Below are 16728 nucleotides of genomic sequence, written 5' to 3' on the forward strand. Positions count from 1 at the left end.
TCAATTTGGCTTGTGAAATGTTTGGCTTAGTACCACACAATGCCAGGGGAGAAATGGTCCATTTTCTAAACCATTTGTTACACGAGTGAATTCAGTTTTTGTACCTGCTTCGAGACAGGACAAACATAGTGTTAAGACCCACCCTGTTTATTTATAAGACAGATTTGATTCCACCACGTAGATAGATAAACCACCTGCCCATTCATAAACATGTTTAAAAATTGTATTTCGTCTTTTTACTTTTTGGTTGAAACATTCTTTTTTGAATGATTGCGCAAGGTTCATTCGAAGCATTCAAGAGTGGATTAGATGATTAATGGAAATAATATGCAGAGCAACGGCAGTAAGCCATGATGCTCATTTGGAGAGCTGGTGCAAAAATCATGGGCCAAATGTGTTTGAGCCTCTCAGTTGCAATCCAGTAAAGGAAACGCAAGTATGGCTTCTTCATAAACTCTCTTTTCTGATTCAACTCAACGTACATATCCAACACCTAGTGCCACCTGTAACCTCTTTATATATCCCAGTGACTTTTATTAAATAATTAACATCCAATTTAGGACTTGAGTGGAAGGTAACTGTTAACCCATTCCTAACAAAATGGGCTCCTCCGGTTCCATAAAAGTTCCGTGAAGACCCATACAGACACATATGACTTGTCTGTAAGCCTTTTGCCTAGCGAAGTCAAGAAAACTGAGAAAGAAACTACTTGGATTTATATATAACCTTTAACAACCTCAAAGCTTCCAAAAATTCTTCATAAACAATATGGTCACTGTTGTAAAGTAGTAAATACAGCAGCCCATTTTGAACAGCAAGATCCTATAAACAATATTGAGATAAAGGCCAGTAAATTTGGTTTTATTTAAGTGATGTTGGATGAGGGATAAATATTGGCCAGTACATTTGGGAGAACTCCCATGCTATTCAAATAGTGCTACAGCCTCTTTTATACCCAACTGAGAGGACCGATGAGCCTTGTATTCAATGTCTCAGCCAAAAAAAGGTATCTGCAACACAGCATTCCCTTAATATAGTGTTGGGACTGTCAGCATAGTTCATATGCTGAAGTCTCTTGAATGAGGCTTTTGATTTGATTTATTATTGTCACATGTATTAGTATACAATGAAAACCATTGTTTCTTGCACGCTGTACAGACATTACAAAACATACCATTCATAGAGAAGGAAATGAGAGAGTATAGTCATAGCTAGGGTGTAGAGAAAGATTAACTTAATGGAAGGTAGGTCCATTCAAAAATGATGGCAGCAGGGAAGAAGCTGTTCTTGAGTCGGTTGGTAAGTGACCTCAGACTTTTGTATCTTTTACCCGACGGAAGAAGGTGGAAGAGAGAATGTCCGGTATGTGTGGGGTCCTTAATTACATTGGCTGCTTTGTCGAGACAGCGGGAAGTGTAGACAGAGTCAATGGATGGGAGGCTGGTTGCGTGATGGATTGGGCTACATTTACGATCTTTTGTAGTTCCTTGGGGTCTTGATCAGAGCAGGAGCCATACCAAGCTGCAGATGGTGCACCTGTAAAAGTTGATGAAAGTTGTTGCTGACATGCCAAATTTCCTTAGTCTTCTGAGAAAGTAGAGGCGTTGGTGGGCTTTCTTAACTGTAGTGTCGGCATCGGCTGTTCTGACTTATGCAACAGTGCTACCATTGAACCAGGGTTGACACCTTCATAGTGGTTATCTTCATTAAAGACATAATTGCTTGGCATCTACACAATTCAAACGCAGTAATGTACTATATTTGCCTTGAAGTATTGTCATCATAGTTGGGGCTGCCACCAGCAGCTGCTGAATAAGTTGCACAGGCTCTAAGATTTCCCACTGAGGAGCCGGACTGAAGCTTTTGACTTTGATCTCGAGGGAGTGAGAAAGGACATGCTGTTTTATTTATTACTGCCTACAGCTTTTCAGCTACATTAGGATTCCTTACGCTAATGAAGAAAGGGATGGCTCAGCACATTCAGCTGTTTTAACTGCAGATAATGAAATGCAGCAAATTCTGATGGAAAAGGACAAAGTAAAACAGAAACATTTTTGTTTTTAAAGTGTGCCCACATTTTCTTCCACAGTTTGCCAGATTCCTACCACAACTCCTGGATCGGTGCAGTGAAATTATTTTGGGGAGGGGGAAAGAAACCCAGACCCGCTTTTGCTGGGTGCTAATTTCAGAAGCAATGCCCCCTTACTAAGCCAGTCATACCAAGTAGTCATGGCCTCCCAACACTAGGGATCCTGCTTCCTGCTGAAGAGACATGAAAATATTCAGGGTCAGTCAGTCATGTTGGAGGAAGTGCTCCCATTGGGACGAACTGTTCCAAACTAGGAAAGCATCCTGGAATCCTAAAGATGGGGATTTTTTCTACCCAGTATTACCCCATAAGGAGAAAGCAGGTGGCCACCTTCAATATGTCTACAGTGGGGAGGGTGGTCACACCTCATGCTAATTAAGTGACTTCCTGGCAATCACATTGCAGACATGATGTGGAGATGCCGGCGTTGGACTGGGATAAACACAGTAAGAAGTCTCACAACATCAGGTTAAAGTCCAACAGGTTTATTTGGTAGCAAAATCCACTCGCTTTCGGAGCGTTGCCCCTTCATCAGGTCACCTGACGAAGGGGCAGCGCTCCGAAAGCTAGTGGATTTTGCTACCAAATAAACCTGTTGGACTTTAACCTGGTGTTGTGAGACTTCTTACTGTGTTAACCACATTGCAGAGCCAGCACTGGTTGAATTTTTTTTTCCTTTTTATTCTTTCATAGGATGTTGGGCATCTTTGACAAGGTTGGCATTGGTTGCCCATTGCTAAATGCCCTTCAACTGAACGGCTTGCTGAGCCATTTCAGCAGGTAGTTCATAACCATATTGCTGTGGGCTGGAATCTTGTAGAAAAGGCTAGGTAAGGAACCTGATGGATTTTTACAACAATTAATGATATTTGTCAGTTACCATTAGTAGCTTTCTATTATAGATTTTATTAGTTCAGCCTCCGTTAGTAGGATTTGAACAGAGCGTAAGCCTGGGCCTCTGAATTACTCATCCAATTACATCATTTAACCCTGATGAGTGTGAGGTGATTGATGCACTTTGGAAGAAGAAACAAGACAAGGGAGTATTTAATGAATGGCAGGACACTGGGAAGCTCGGAGGAGCAGATGGATCTTGGGGTACTTATTCACAGATCCCTGACAATGGCAGAGCATTTGAATAGGGTAGTTAAGGAGGCACATAGGACACTTGCTTTTATCTGTCGTGGTATAAAGTACAAGAGCAAGGAGGTCATGTTGGAGTTGTACAGAGCGATGGTTAGGCCACAGTTGGAGTACTGTGTGCAGTTCTGGTCGCTACACTATAGGAAGGATGTGATAGCCCTAGGAGGGATACAGAGGAGTTTCACCAGGGTGTTGCCTGGGATGAACATTTTGAGCTCTAAGAGAGACTAGATAGGCTTGGATTGTTTTTTTTTAGAGCAGCGAAGGCTGAGGGGGACATGATTGAAAGATATAAGATTATGAGGGATATAGGCAAGGTGAATAGGGAGCAGCTGTTCCCCTTGGTTAAGGGATCAATCATGAGGGGGCAGGAGATTCAGAGGGGATTTGAGGGAAAAGAAAATCAGAGGGAATCTGGAAAGCATTGCCTAGGAAGGTAGTGGAGACCAGAAACTGTACAGCCTTTAAAACATATTTGGATGAGTACTTGAAATATCATAACGTTCAAAGATATGGGATTAGCGCGTATTTAGTGGTAATTATTGTTGGTGCAGACTCATGGGCCAAAGGGCCTTTTCTGTGCTGTATTACCGTCTCACATAAATCTTGGCATAACCGTCATGATCAGGGTTTTTAACCTCGCGTATCTTTATCAAGCCATGACCACAAAGGGCTAATAAACTTTTTTTTTAAATGTAAGAGATTTGGTAAAATATCAAGTAGTGTTAAAATTGGGTATGGTTTTTAATTGTGTAGATATAGGAGAGCCTTTGGAGCTAGAATTTTACTCGCATGCTGCTGGGATGTATGTTGATCCTGAGTCTATACAAGTGTCTGGTGGTGCCAGAGGCCTTATTACCACCACTTAAGTGCCTGCCCCACTGGGATTGCCATTCAGTCAAAGATGGCAGGCTGCCTCTCCAAGATGCCAGCCTAATCAGTGGGCCAGCAACAGTCTCAGCAGCGCCACTGATAGAGGAGCACCTCACTATTGAGAGGCCTTCACAGTTATGTGAAAAATATCTTGAAAGCTCTGCAGCCGGGAAGTCAGGTCCCAACTTTTAGATGGGTGAATCCAGAGTTAGGGCCTTCGGGGCAGTCAATGCCACTGGTGGGTCCTCTATGGGCTATGAGCCTCCAGAGATAGAGAGAGAGAGAGTCACCCTAGGGAACCTCTGGGTGGCTGTCTCAATTTAGTTGGAGGACTCCCCACAGGGCAGGGCTGGGGGGGAAGGTTGGATGGCAGCAAATATCCAAGCAGGGTCATAAAATAACCATCTACAGGCCAATTTAATTAAATATTTCGGTTGGCTGCCCATCCCAATTAATGGAAGCTGACCTGCTGTATTCCAGCCTTTGATAATATCCCACGGCAGCAGAAACGTGTTGGGGGCTGTCCTCCTGACACCTTTCCCTCATCACTTTATCCTTCTGAGGGCTGGTAAAAGACAGCCCCAGGAGTTCCACAGATTTGAGATCCTGGTATCAAATGGATTAGTCAGAATCTGATTGGTGAAGATGCCAAGAGGTAACAATATCTAAATGTGATTGATATTTAAATACAAATGTTTGCTTGTTCCAGACAATAATTGCTACGGGGGTCTCCTATGGTGCTAACTTGGAACAGAAGTATAATGCTGGAATTATTAAAAGAATTCCAACTGGGTAAGAAGATAAGATTGTTGCATTTTGAAAAGTCTCAATTCTTGTCTTAAATTTTAATTATGCCTTTTGTAGTCTTTGTTACAGACATCAAAACTCTTGTCAGGTTGAGTTTGGAAATTCATGAATTTTTTTTTGCACTTGTCTACAGATATTTACCACCAGTGTCACCAGATGTGAGCATCTTCTCTCAAATGGGAGCATCTGCATTTTCCATTGCTATAGTGGGATATGCAGTGGCTGTTTCAGTTGCTAAAGTATTTGGCACCAAACATGACTATCCCGTTGATGGGAATCAGGTAAGAGAAGGTTTGAATGCAACATCAGTTAATATTTGGTGTCTTAATTGTATTAGAGGGACCTTGTAACACAGTGGTTAACGTCCCTACCTCTGAGCCAGAAGCTCCAGGTTCAAGTCCTACTCGGGACTCGATTGCCACTGAAGGTATGTTAATAACATGGTCAAATCAACCTGTAAATTCATCCAGTGTGGTAATAGTGGGAGCATCTCCATGGTCAAACACGCTTCATGCAGAGTGACAACCCCCAAACTATAGCTTCTGGGGACAGGCTGGCAACCTGTTCCAGGAAAATGTTAGCACTGGGAACAGACATATTGAGGGTGGCACAGTGGTTAGCACTGCTGCCTCACAGCGCCAAGAACCCGGGTTCGATTCCCGGCTTGGGTCACTCTGTGTGGAATTTGCACATTCTCCCCATGTCTGCGTGGGTTTCCTCCAGGTGCTCCAGTTTCCTCCCACAGTCCAAAGATGTGCGGGTTAGGTGGATTTGCCATGCTAAATTGCCCCATAGTGTCAGGAGGACTAGTTTGGGTAAATGCATGGGGTTATGGGGATAGGGCCTGGGTGGGATTGTGGACGGTGCAGACTGGATGGGCTGAATGGCCCCCTTCTGCACTGTAAGGATTCTATGATTTAATGATATGCATGTGTTGTATCTGCCTCGTATCACTAGACAAGGGAAAGCTCTAAATCCAAGTTATATTAGAAGTTAAAATGGCTGTAGCTTAAATAGCTATCATATAAACATTTCACTTGATGCCAAAATTAGTCAACAACATTTTATTGTTTTCCTATAGGTCAAAACTTTTTTTTTGTTAAAGCTCGTGTTTGTCCCCCTTGTCTATCTTTACTGATCAAAAATTGAATCCATCATAATGTTAATTGTTACGTTACTGGAGTTTTACGGAATATAAACCAACGTCCTTCATGTTGGGAAGAAAATTTAGAAATCAAATGGTTCCTAACAGTGGTTTGTGAGCTGACAAGTCATGTTAAGATGATACATGACTCCTGTTGGATTGTGAGGTTACATTGGGTGAAACATAACACTGGCAAGGTTGTAAAATAGGCAACATGTTGTGCACCTTTCCTGATTTGTTTTTTTTCTGTCTATTACAGGTGTGGTGCATAAACAGGTGGCAGATCTACCTGTTGAGCACCGCCATGACCCCCATTCACATTCTGCCCATAATGCTTTCATCTTGGAAAAAATTCTAAGTGTTGAATTTGCGTAAAAACTGGAGTAAATCCGCTGTTTTTTTTCAGCGGGAGTTTAAAAATGAATCTTCTACACTCAGTGCACCTGCATAAATCACGCTAAAAATCAGTGAGTGGGGCTTAATCCAGCTGGAGAGGCCGGCAGTATAGTGCTGAGCGGGCCACTGCGCGTGTGCAGATCTGTTAGTGCCAAGATCGGTTACTATCCAACTCGATCGCTGGCCTCCCTCCCCTCTGACTGCAGAGTGGCAGCAGGAGCCCTCATCAGACCCTGCTCCCTTTGGCACTGCCCATCAGGCATCGGGCCCCCCTCCCCCTGGGCATTGGCACTTTGCCCCTTGGGCAGTGCTGGGAATCAGGCTGCCACTGCCAAGGTACAATGCCCAGGAGGCACCCCGGCACCCTTTGGGGGGGGCCTCGATTGCCCCCTACCCTTCACTCCCAGTGGGGTCGGGCCGCCAGTCCACGCAAGTGGGCAACTATAATAATCCCCATTGGAGTGAGCCACTCCTGGCTGCGGGGGAGAGGCTCGCAGGCTCGGAGATTCCAGTCCTGGGCCTGCTAATTATATTGAAATTAAGATTACATAACTTGTATGGAGCTGACGGCGCTGGAAATCCGGCACTGGGAAACATGCGGAGGCCCGGGCGCCCAGCAGGGAGCCCACGAAATGACCCCGGTGAGAGTCTCCCGGCTCGCTGCACTAAAAAAGCAACACAGCGGAATGATGATTGTAAATTTAATTAGAAGATGAGTGTTAGTTCCGGAATGTAATTCTACAGTTTCTGTTGCATCAAGCCCAACAGGAAACAAGTGAAAATCTCATAGACTATTAGAATCATAGAGTTCCAAGTGCAGAAGGAGGCCATTTGGCCCATCAAGCTTGTACTGAAAACAGTCCCACCCAGGCCCTATAACCACAACTCCATGTATTTGCCCTGCTAATCCCCCGACGCCAAACGGCAATTTAGCGTGGCCAATGCACCTAACCTGCACATCTTTGGAGTGTGGGAGGAAACTGGACACTTGGAAACCCATGCAGACACTGGGACAACATGCAAACTTCGCACAGACAGTTACCCAAGGCTGGAATTGAACCCGAGTCCCTGGAGCTCTGCGGCAGCAATCCTGACCACTGTGCCACCCATAATTAATTAATTAGTCCTGACATCTTTGAGTCAGTTAGGAATTGAGAATTTATTAACATTATGGGGGGAATTTTCGCATCTGCCCGCCATTGTAGTGGGCGGGTGAGCGGACAATGCGGAGGTCTGTTGACCTCGATCAGGATTTTCCAGTTTTGGGGCAAGCACGGGTGGAAAATCCCGCCCTATGTCTGCCTACAATATTCTGATTTTTTAGAAAAAATCATTTTTAGATTGTTCAAATTAACATGAAAGTTTGGAGCCAATTTTACTTTGTAAGGCTAGGCTAGGGATGCCCATGGAGCAGTTCCTAGTTGGTGCTGTGTCTGTATCTGCTGCCTCATTGCAACATTCAGTTTGCCTCACCTTGGGATACTTGCAGGGCCTGGGTGTTTCCTGGCAGGGTCTTGTGCTGGGATCACAAGAGGAGAGGAAACAGGAGTGTGTCTGAGAAGCCTGTATCCACTCTCCCAGCTGCCAGCAAACACACCTTGTGGTTGCTGCTGGGGGCAGTGGGATATAAGTTGCACTGTCTGTATTCATCTTTGGGCTGTTCTTAGACCTCTGCATACTCTCCAGTCCCTTGAGCATCTTGGTACAGACTGCAGGAAAAGCATCTTTGGGTATATCTCCATTGGGAAACTTTGTTTGGAAAGAGTGTTCTGCAAATGAGGCAGTTGGCAAGAATACCTGCCGCCTTATTGCCCAGTTATTCTTGCCTGTTTGCTGTGACCTGGGCCCTCTTACATGTGTTTAGCATGTATTCCTTATATGTATTGTAATGTTGTGGAACTAGAGGCCTCATGCATAGGTGCAATAAAGATTAGAATCTATCAACAGGTGTCAGGTATTATAGAAGTGACAGTAGCAGGTTCGGAAATAAGAACATAAGAACATAAGAAATAGGAGCAGGAGTAGGCCATCTAGCCCCTCGAGCCTGCCCCGCCATTCAATAAGATCATGGCTGATCTGAAGTGGATCAGTTCCACTTACCCGCCTGATCCCCATAACCCCTAATTCCCTTACTGATCAGGAATCCATCTATCTGTGATTTAAACATATTCAACGAGGTAGCCTTGGCCACTTCAGTGGGTAGAGAATTCCAGAGATTCACCACCCTCTGAGAGAAGAAGTTCCTCCTCAACTCTGTCCTAAACTGACCCCTCTTTATTTTGAGGCTGTGCCCTCTAGTTCTAGTTTCCTTTCTAAGTGGAAAGAATCTCTCCACCTCTACCCTATCCAGCCCCTTCATTATCTTAATATTTTCTTAAGAATATTTCAAACTGAATATAATAACTGAACAGTTATCTATTGTGTGCATTGATGAAACATGTTCTGAGGAGAAAAACATGTCTGACAACATTTAAAATGTCACCGAGTTGTATCAAAGTGGTAAGAAGGATGATCGTTGGTATTAATAACAGCAGCAAGGGAACTGTCATTTAGATGTGTATTTATATAATTGTGCAATCTTCCAGGAATTCATTGCTCTAGGAATTTCCAACATCTTTTGCGGCTGTTTCTCAAGCTTTTTGGCAGGCACGGCTCTGTCCCGGACAGCTGTACAGGAAAGCACAGGCGGCAAAACTCAGGTAAAATAAATAAACTTGGATTATGTGTGTGTTTCTCCTTTGTCAGAGAACCTCATGGCAACATCACCCTTGCATCAATTGAGTGACTTGCTTGGCCAGTCCAGAGGGCACTGACACAGGATGGAGTGAATAAAGAACTAACATAGCAAGCAAAAGTAGTGGGTTTGATGTATTGTCTGGACTTGCAAAAGGCATTTGATAACATACCATGTATTAGACTTGTTAGCAAAATTGAACCACAATGAACTAAAGGGATGGTGGTAGCGTGGATATGGAATTAGCTAAGAGAAAATGGGGAGTAGTGATGAATGGGTTTTTTTTTGGACCGGAGGGAAGTATATAGTGGTGACCACCCACCCCAGGTTGCCGATTGGGACCACTGCTCTTTTTGATATATATTAATAACTGTGACTTGGGTATAGAAGGCATTATTTAAAAATTTGCAGAAAGCTCAGAAATAATAGTGAAGGGAATAGTAGCAGTTGCTAAGAGGACATAGGCAGATTGGTGAAATGGACTGACACGTGGCAAGTCCAAATTAATGCAGTGAAATGTGAAGTGATACATTTTGGTCAGAAGAATGTGGAAAGGTCATATAAAATAAAGCAATTTTAAAGCAAGTGCATGAGAAAGGTGATCTAGGGGTATGCCTTCAAAAATATTTGAAGATGGCAGGGCAAATGGAGATGGTTGTTACAAATACATCTTAGATCCTTGGTTTTATAAACTGCGACAATAGAGTATAAAAGCAAGAAAGTTATGCTCAGCTTTATAAAACACCGGTTTAAGTCCAGCTGGACGATTGTTCCAATTTTCGACACCATATTTTAGTCAGGAAGTCATGGTCTTTGAGAAGGTGCAGAAAAGATTTACCAGAATGGAACCAGAGATGTAAGACTTCATTTACATGGTGAATAGAGAAGTTAGGCTTGTTCTCTATTAGAGGAGAGAAGCTGAAGAGGAGATTTAATAGAGGTGTTCAAAAGCATGGAGGATTTTGATCGAGTAAGCAAAGGGAAAACGGTTTCCAGTGGCTGAACAGTTGGTAACCAGAGGCCAAATTAATTGAAGAACCTGAGGTGAGAACGGGAGAAGTTATTTTCTACAATGTATTTTGATTTGAAATGCTGTAGCTGAAAGGTGGTGAAAATAGATTAAATACTAACTTGTAAAATAAAACTGGATAGACAATTTGGGCAGTACAGTGGTCGGCACAGCTGCCTCACAGCATCAGGGACTCAAGTTTGATTCCCAGCTTGGGTCACTGTGTCTGTGTGGAGTCTGCACGTTCTCCCCGTTTTTGCATATGTTTCCTCCGGGTGCTGCGGTTTCCTCCCACAATCCAAAGATGTGCAGGTTGGGTGCATTGGCCATGCTAAATTCTCCCCCCATGTACCCGAACAAGCGCTGGGGTGTGGCGGCGAGGGAATTTTCACAGTAACTTCATTGCAGTGCTAATGTAAGCCTACTTGTGACAATAAACTTAAAAAGAAATTGAGGGAAAATTCATGGGTGGATAATACTGTCAAAGAGCCAGCACAGGAAACTAGTCGTCCATTCTGCATCATTTCATTCGGTGGCGGGCAGCTCTGTCGGTAACGGTGTAACGAATATTTGTGATTGTGCGTCAAAGCTTGTGGACACGTTGAGATGTTCTTACCTGTGTTTTTGCAAGCCTTTTTGATATATGCTATATTGCAACAGCAATTTTACCTGCGAACTTTGATAATTCTATAATATCTCACATCTACATTTATTGCAGATTGCTGGGCTTTTAAGTGCGGTGATTGTGATGATTGCCATCCTGATAGTTGGAAAACTACTTGAACCCCTGCAGAAGGTAACCTCCTATTATTTCATGCCCAGAAGAATGGGGCTGATTCATGCTAACATCCGAAGATCGCTAGACAATTGCTGCCTGGTTCAAAACTTTGTTGTCCGGAACGATACGATCAAGAGGCATTGATAGGATCAGGTGGCAATTTGGGAGGAGGAAACGGTTGAGGGCATTTTGCAATCAGGAACTACCTAAATTTTGAATCTATTCCTGCATGTACGCTCCTACCATGTTGAGCTTAATATGGTTGCCTGTCAACATACCCATCAACTAAACCTGCTCTTCTCAATGTATATTTGGGATTACAATGGAATAAAGTGCAAGCAAATTATTTCCATACGTGTTTTCTGTCTACTGTGTGTAGACAGAACACTCTGTTTTCCTATTAATCTTTATTAGTGATTGTGTGTTGGTGTATCCTTTACAATTTAATTTACTGCTCTTGTGGAGTGCTATCTTAGTGGGAGGAGTATGAGGTGATGATCTTGTGTGATGACTCTAGCCCTATCCAGCATTAGAACTGCTCCAGCCCTCCAGCTAGCACACCTTGAATCTTTTGAGCGGGTTGGCTGGGTGTGGCGCTGTGGTTACTCTATACCTCCTTTCCTCTATGTCATCTCTCGCCATGTCTTGGCCTGCATGCAATTCTTCAGGATGACCAAGGAGCTACACATGGGAATAAAATAATGGTCATCGTGAGGACTGTGAAGCTGGTCACCAGGTTTCTCTCACACTGACAACCTACACTGTCACATACCGAAAGGAAAGCCCTATACATTGTTCTGAACAGTCACAATCACAGCTTTAGACCTCTTATCCTATAATATACTCCACAAAGACCTGCAAAATCGCCATCTATTCCACAGCGTACTATAGCATTCTAAATCCTGAATGGAATTCTGCAGGTCCTATGATGCATCATGCAGAACATTTTCAAAGACAAAATACTACTGCCCTTTAATGAATTCCTTTCCATAAAGTCCCTGTTGGGTATAAAATCCTGAGCCTAGGCAGCTGGAAAGCAGGGCGGGATCCCATTCAGTTGGTTTTTCTCCTTTGCTGTCACCTTCACTTGCTGCTCCTCCTTTTATGCTGTATCCTTCAGGTGATTCCTCCTGGAGTCTTGATCCAAATCTCCCGAGATGAACTGCTAGCTGTTTGCCTGGTTATATGTGATGGGATGTGCCAACTTCACAATTGTCTCCTCCTTCTGTAAAGAGAATCCGTATAAAAGAGAAAAGGAACTTCTGCCTCCCTGCAACTCATTTGCCCCTTGCAGTTGGGGCAAATGCACTTGGGTCAAATTCTAGTCTTGAACTAATTCTTGCAAAGTCAGTTGGCCACTTGCATTGTACAGGCCTCAGAATCCCAGCACCAGTTTAGCCAAGATCGCTGAAATTGGCATTTATATTTCATATTACTGAGAATTAATGAACTCTCAGTATAAAAATCTAATTCAAGTTATTTCATGATTTATTTGAGTGTGAATACCCCAACTTTAGTTACACCATACCATTCTGGAAAGCTGTGGCTAAAAATCTAAACAATGACTATAATTCAGTTTGATGCATTTGTTTTTTGAAATGCACAAGCATAATACATTTAATGTGTTTTCTTAACTAATTTCTCAGGCAGTATTGGGAGCGATTGTCATTGCCAATTTGAAAGGAATGTTCTGGCAAACCTTTGACGTTCCAGTGTTGTGGAAACAAAACAAAGTTGATTGTGTAAGTATTTAATGAACAATACTATTCTTGTAAAATATACCAGTCATTCGAAAATGTAATGTACAACCTTCATGTTAAGTTATAGAAATGTGGTGATATTCTGTTATGTGGGATATAATTTACTTATTATTTTATCGGAACAAACACTTGGCATAGAATTCTCCTTGTTGTGACATCATGAACAAGGAATATTACACACCCCTCAATTTGTGGCATTCCTGCAATAGTTTTAGAAAATCACACGAATAGGAGTTGCACGCGATATTTTCTACACCCAGGTAGCTTCCCAACAGTAATAACTAAACTTACAATAACACTTGGGAATGATGATGAAGCTTAACAAAATATATTTTTTCATTAGCCGTATTGTGCTGCAGAGTACATCTTAATGTTTATTTATTAGTGTCACAAATAGATTTACATTAACACTGCAGTGAAGTTACTGTTAAAATCCCCTAGTCGCCACACTCTGGCGCCTGTTCAGGTACATTGAGGGAGAATTTAGCATGGCCAATGCACCTAACCAGCACGTCTTTCGGACTTATGGGAGGAAACTGAAGCACCCGGGGGAAACCCGCGCAGACACAGAGAACGTGCAGACTCCGTACAGACAGTGACCCAAGCCAGGAATTGAACCCGAGTCCTTGGCGCTGTGAGACAGCAGTGCTAAGCACTGTGCCACTGTGCCGTCCACTGTGCATTATTTTTGTTGTGTATGCATTACTGCAATGGTAAAAATGTCTACAGGATTTGTGCCATACTATTGGCAAATGAAGCAATCTTTCAAATGCCACAGTTATAATTTATTAGAAGAACGTAGTCTAACTCATTATCTTGTTTTTCTGTAGCTAATCTGGGTGGTGACGTGGATTGCATCTATCCTTTTGGGGCTAGATCTGGGGCTTTTAGCTGGTGTGTGCTTTGAACTTCTCACTGTTGTGCTTCGAGCCCAGTTGTAAGTATCTGAATAACATTTTATCAGAATGAAGCTCTATTTAGTTCATCACTTACCACATGGAATATTCATCCATTTAATTCAATGTTAATTTTCTAGCCCTTTTTCAGCTGCTTTAGGGAATGTGCCGAACACTGACATTTACAAGAACACGAAGAAATACAAAAATGTAAGAACATTTAAATCAGATTTTATTATGATACTCTGAAATAAAATTTATCCTTTTCTTATCTAGTGGAAAATATTTTTTTCTGGCTTTTCCACAGCTCGTTGAACCATCAGGAGTGAGAATCTTCAAATTTTCTTCCCCCCTATTTTTTGGGAGTATGGATTATTTTAAAGAGAAAGTCAATGGTGCAGTGAGTAAATTCACAAGTCTAATACAGAATAGTTTGAATATTCATTTTGGCTGTGATTCTCCCATCTTGCTGCGCTAATTTTTCAGCGCAGCGGGCTGGGAAATCCTTGCGTTGGCCGATTCATGGGGTTCATGCGAGCGTTCGCACCCGGCTTGTGTCTCCCAGTGCCAGATTTCTGGTGGCATCTGCTCCGCACCAGAAATTGTCAGGGAGGCGCAAAGACCATTTACATGGTCATTCTAATATAGTTTAAATATTATCAGCGGGCTTGGGACTGAAGTCTCTGGGCCCGCTAGCATCTCCCACTCCACCAGAGTATTTCACTCCGGGGGATTACAGTAGTTCCCCACTTTCGGGGAGCTAGCGGCCCAACCCCACTGGAGTGAAGGGGGGGTCAATCGGGGGGGTCCCCCAGAGGGTCAGGCAATGGGGGGGGGGGGGGGGGAAAGGTGCCCCGTGGGCATTGGCACCCAGGCAGTGCCAGCCTGTGCCCCAACGCTGCCCAAGGGGCAAAGTGTCAATGCCCAGGGGCATCTTGGCATTGCCCATCAGGCATGGGACAGTGCCGGGTGGGAGGCCTGATGGGGGCATGGCCTAGGGGTGGGGCCTGATGGGACAGTGCCTGCTGGGACAGGGCCTGGGTGGGGGCAATCAGTGGGGTGGGGGTCCCGCTGCCACTCTGCATAGGGATCGGTAGGGGAAGCAAGGAGGCCAGCGATCGGGGCAGTTTGGGGCTGTAGGGCCAGCCTGCTGGGGGTGGGGGGTCGGCACTGCAGGTGCAAGGGAGTTGCTGTTGGGGGGGTGGGGTCGGGGCTGGGCCCGGGAATGGTCAAGGGGGCAGTGATTGGACCATTGGGAGGGAAAGAGAGCTCTCATTGCGGGTGTTGCGGGGCTGGCCAGCAATCGGGTGGCCATCAGTGTGGGGCCACTGCATGTGCGCCGATCTCAGCGCTGACAGATCGGTGCATGCGCAGTAGCTCGCTCAGTGTGCTGATTTCAGCCTGTCCAGTGGGGATAGGCCCCACCCCCTGAAATGTAATGATATTCACACTGGTGATCTCGGCAATGCACAGAGTGTGGGAGATTCTTCTCTGAACTCCGGACTGAAAAGAACAGTGTGAATTGCTCCAGTTTTCACGCAAATTCGACACTTTCTGTTTTTATTTGTGTTGCTTATTATTCTGAATGGAACTGTTTCAGGTTGGATTTAATCCAGTTCGAGTGTTTAATAAGCGAGCTAAAGCATTGAAGAAGATTCAAGCGCTTATAAAGAAAGGTCAATTAAGAGCAACAAAGGTAAAGTCATATACCCTGTTGACGTTACACTGTTATCCTTCTATAAAGCAAGGGTCCAGTATAATTTCAGACGTAGCTTTCTGACTCTCTTTATTCTTCACAATTTTGCAGATACCTCTGGCCATTCCATCCTTTTCTATTTCCTGTCCTCTGCAATCAATTTCTGTGACATGTTGTTTTCATCTGGTTTTGCTCTTTGCTGCAATAATGTGGGCATTATATTGCCAAGAGTGGCTTCTCATCTTTTTCAATCACTCTCCCACATATATACGAAGCACACCCATTTCTGAATGCTAACAGCATTCACTACTCTCTCTGAATAAGTCAAAAGTTTCATCCTGCTCAATATTGTAAAACTAGCTGTCTCTGACCCTGACTCCATCAACACCTGGAAGTATGGAATCTTAGTACTGCTTAAGCCAAGTTCAAGTGCCTCTTCCAATTCTATTCCATCATTTCTTCCACCTCCACACAGCAATGCCTACTCCAGAGGAACCCACCCACTCCTCACCTTCTCTATTTCATCTTATCATCTTCATCCATGCCTTCATCACCTCATCTTTAGCACCCTCCATGCTGACCTATCAATCTGAATCCTCAAAAGTTACAACCTATTTTCTCCACTGTACAAAAGTTCACACTGGCTTCCCACTAAAAGTTCTCTATTGCTTGCAAATCTCTCCATAGCCTCTCACCGCTCTGTCTCTGAATACCGCCTGCTTTATGTAGCATATGCACCCTCCACAAACACTGGCCTTCACCATGTGTTCTGCTTCCTCTCTCCCACAATAGATGGACACTGTTTTTGAATTTGTTCATACAATGTGGGTATCACATTTGTTGCCAACCTCTAATTAATTCTCAATTCCAGATTTTATTAATTGAATTCATATTCCACCAATTGCCAGGTCATGCCTTGGCCTCTGCATTACTAGTCCAGGGACATTGCCACTACGCCATTGTCTTCCCTTGATTCAGTCACTACAATCCTACCCTCCAGTTTTTAGCAACCTCCTTAAAACTCTTATCCAACTGTGCCATTGATTCACCATCTCTTCTTGACCCATCTATATTGACAACAAGATCCATGCAATAATTGCCAAAGCAAGCATAGCCTTCAGCAGGCTTTGAACATCAGTTTGAGAGTGAAGAGGAGTAAGTCTGCCTTTCAAACTGAAAGTCCATAAAGCAATAATCCTACCCACTCTGCTCCATGCATGCGAGACTTGGACAGTGTACCAGTGTCATGCCAAGAAATGTAACCACATTCACTTTAACTGCCTTTGAAAGTTTTGACGACCAAATGTTTGAAACTGAGGTGCTCACCTAAGCTGACATGCCACACATCCACACCATATTGAGGCTGGCTACATGACCAACTCCATTGTGACAGAGTGCCTGAC

General features: G+C 43.8%; 1 protein-coding gene across 1 annotated transcript in view; it reads left to right on the plus strand.

Annotated features, from left to right (window-relative positions):
- Positions 1-16728, plus strand: part of LOC144507926 (pendrin-like) — a 52849-nt gene that overhangs the window by 19001 nt on the left and 17120 nt on the right. The window contains exons 7-15 of the mRNA XM_078235481.1: positions 4815-4897; positions 5046-5193; positions 9038-9151; positions 10914-10991; positions 12620-12715; positions 13564-13670; positions 13770-13839; positions 13937-14029; positions 15230-15325. Coding sequence (XP_078091607.1) covers positions 4815-4897; positions 5046-5193; positions 9038-9151; positions 10914-10991; positions 12620-12715; positions 13564-13670; positions 13770-13839; positions 13937-14029; positions 15230-15325 — 885 coding nt within the window. The remainder of the gene's footprint in view (positions 1-4814; positions 4898-5045; positions 5194-9037; positions 9152-10913; positions 10992-12619; positions 12716-13563; positions 13671-13769; positions 13840-13936; positions 14030-15229; positions 15326-16728) is intronic.

Source organism: Mustelus asterias, chromosome 19 (genome assembly GCF_964213995.1).
Source record: "Mustelus asterias chromosome 19, sMusAst1.hap1.1, whole genome shotgun sequence".
Taxonomy (NCBI): Eukaryota; Metazoa; Chordata; class Chondrichthyes; order Carcharhiniformes; family Triakidae; genus Mustelus; species Mustelus asterias.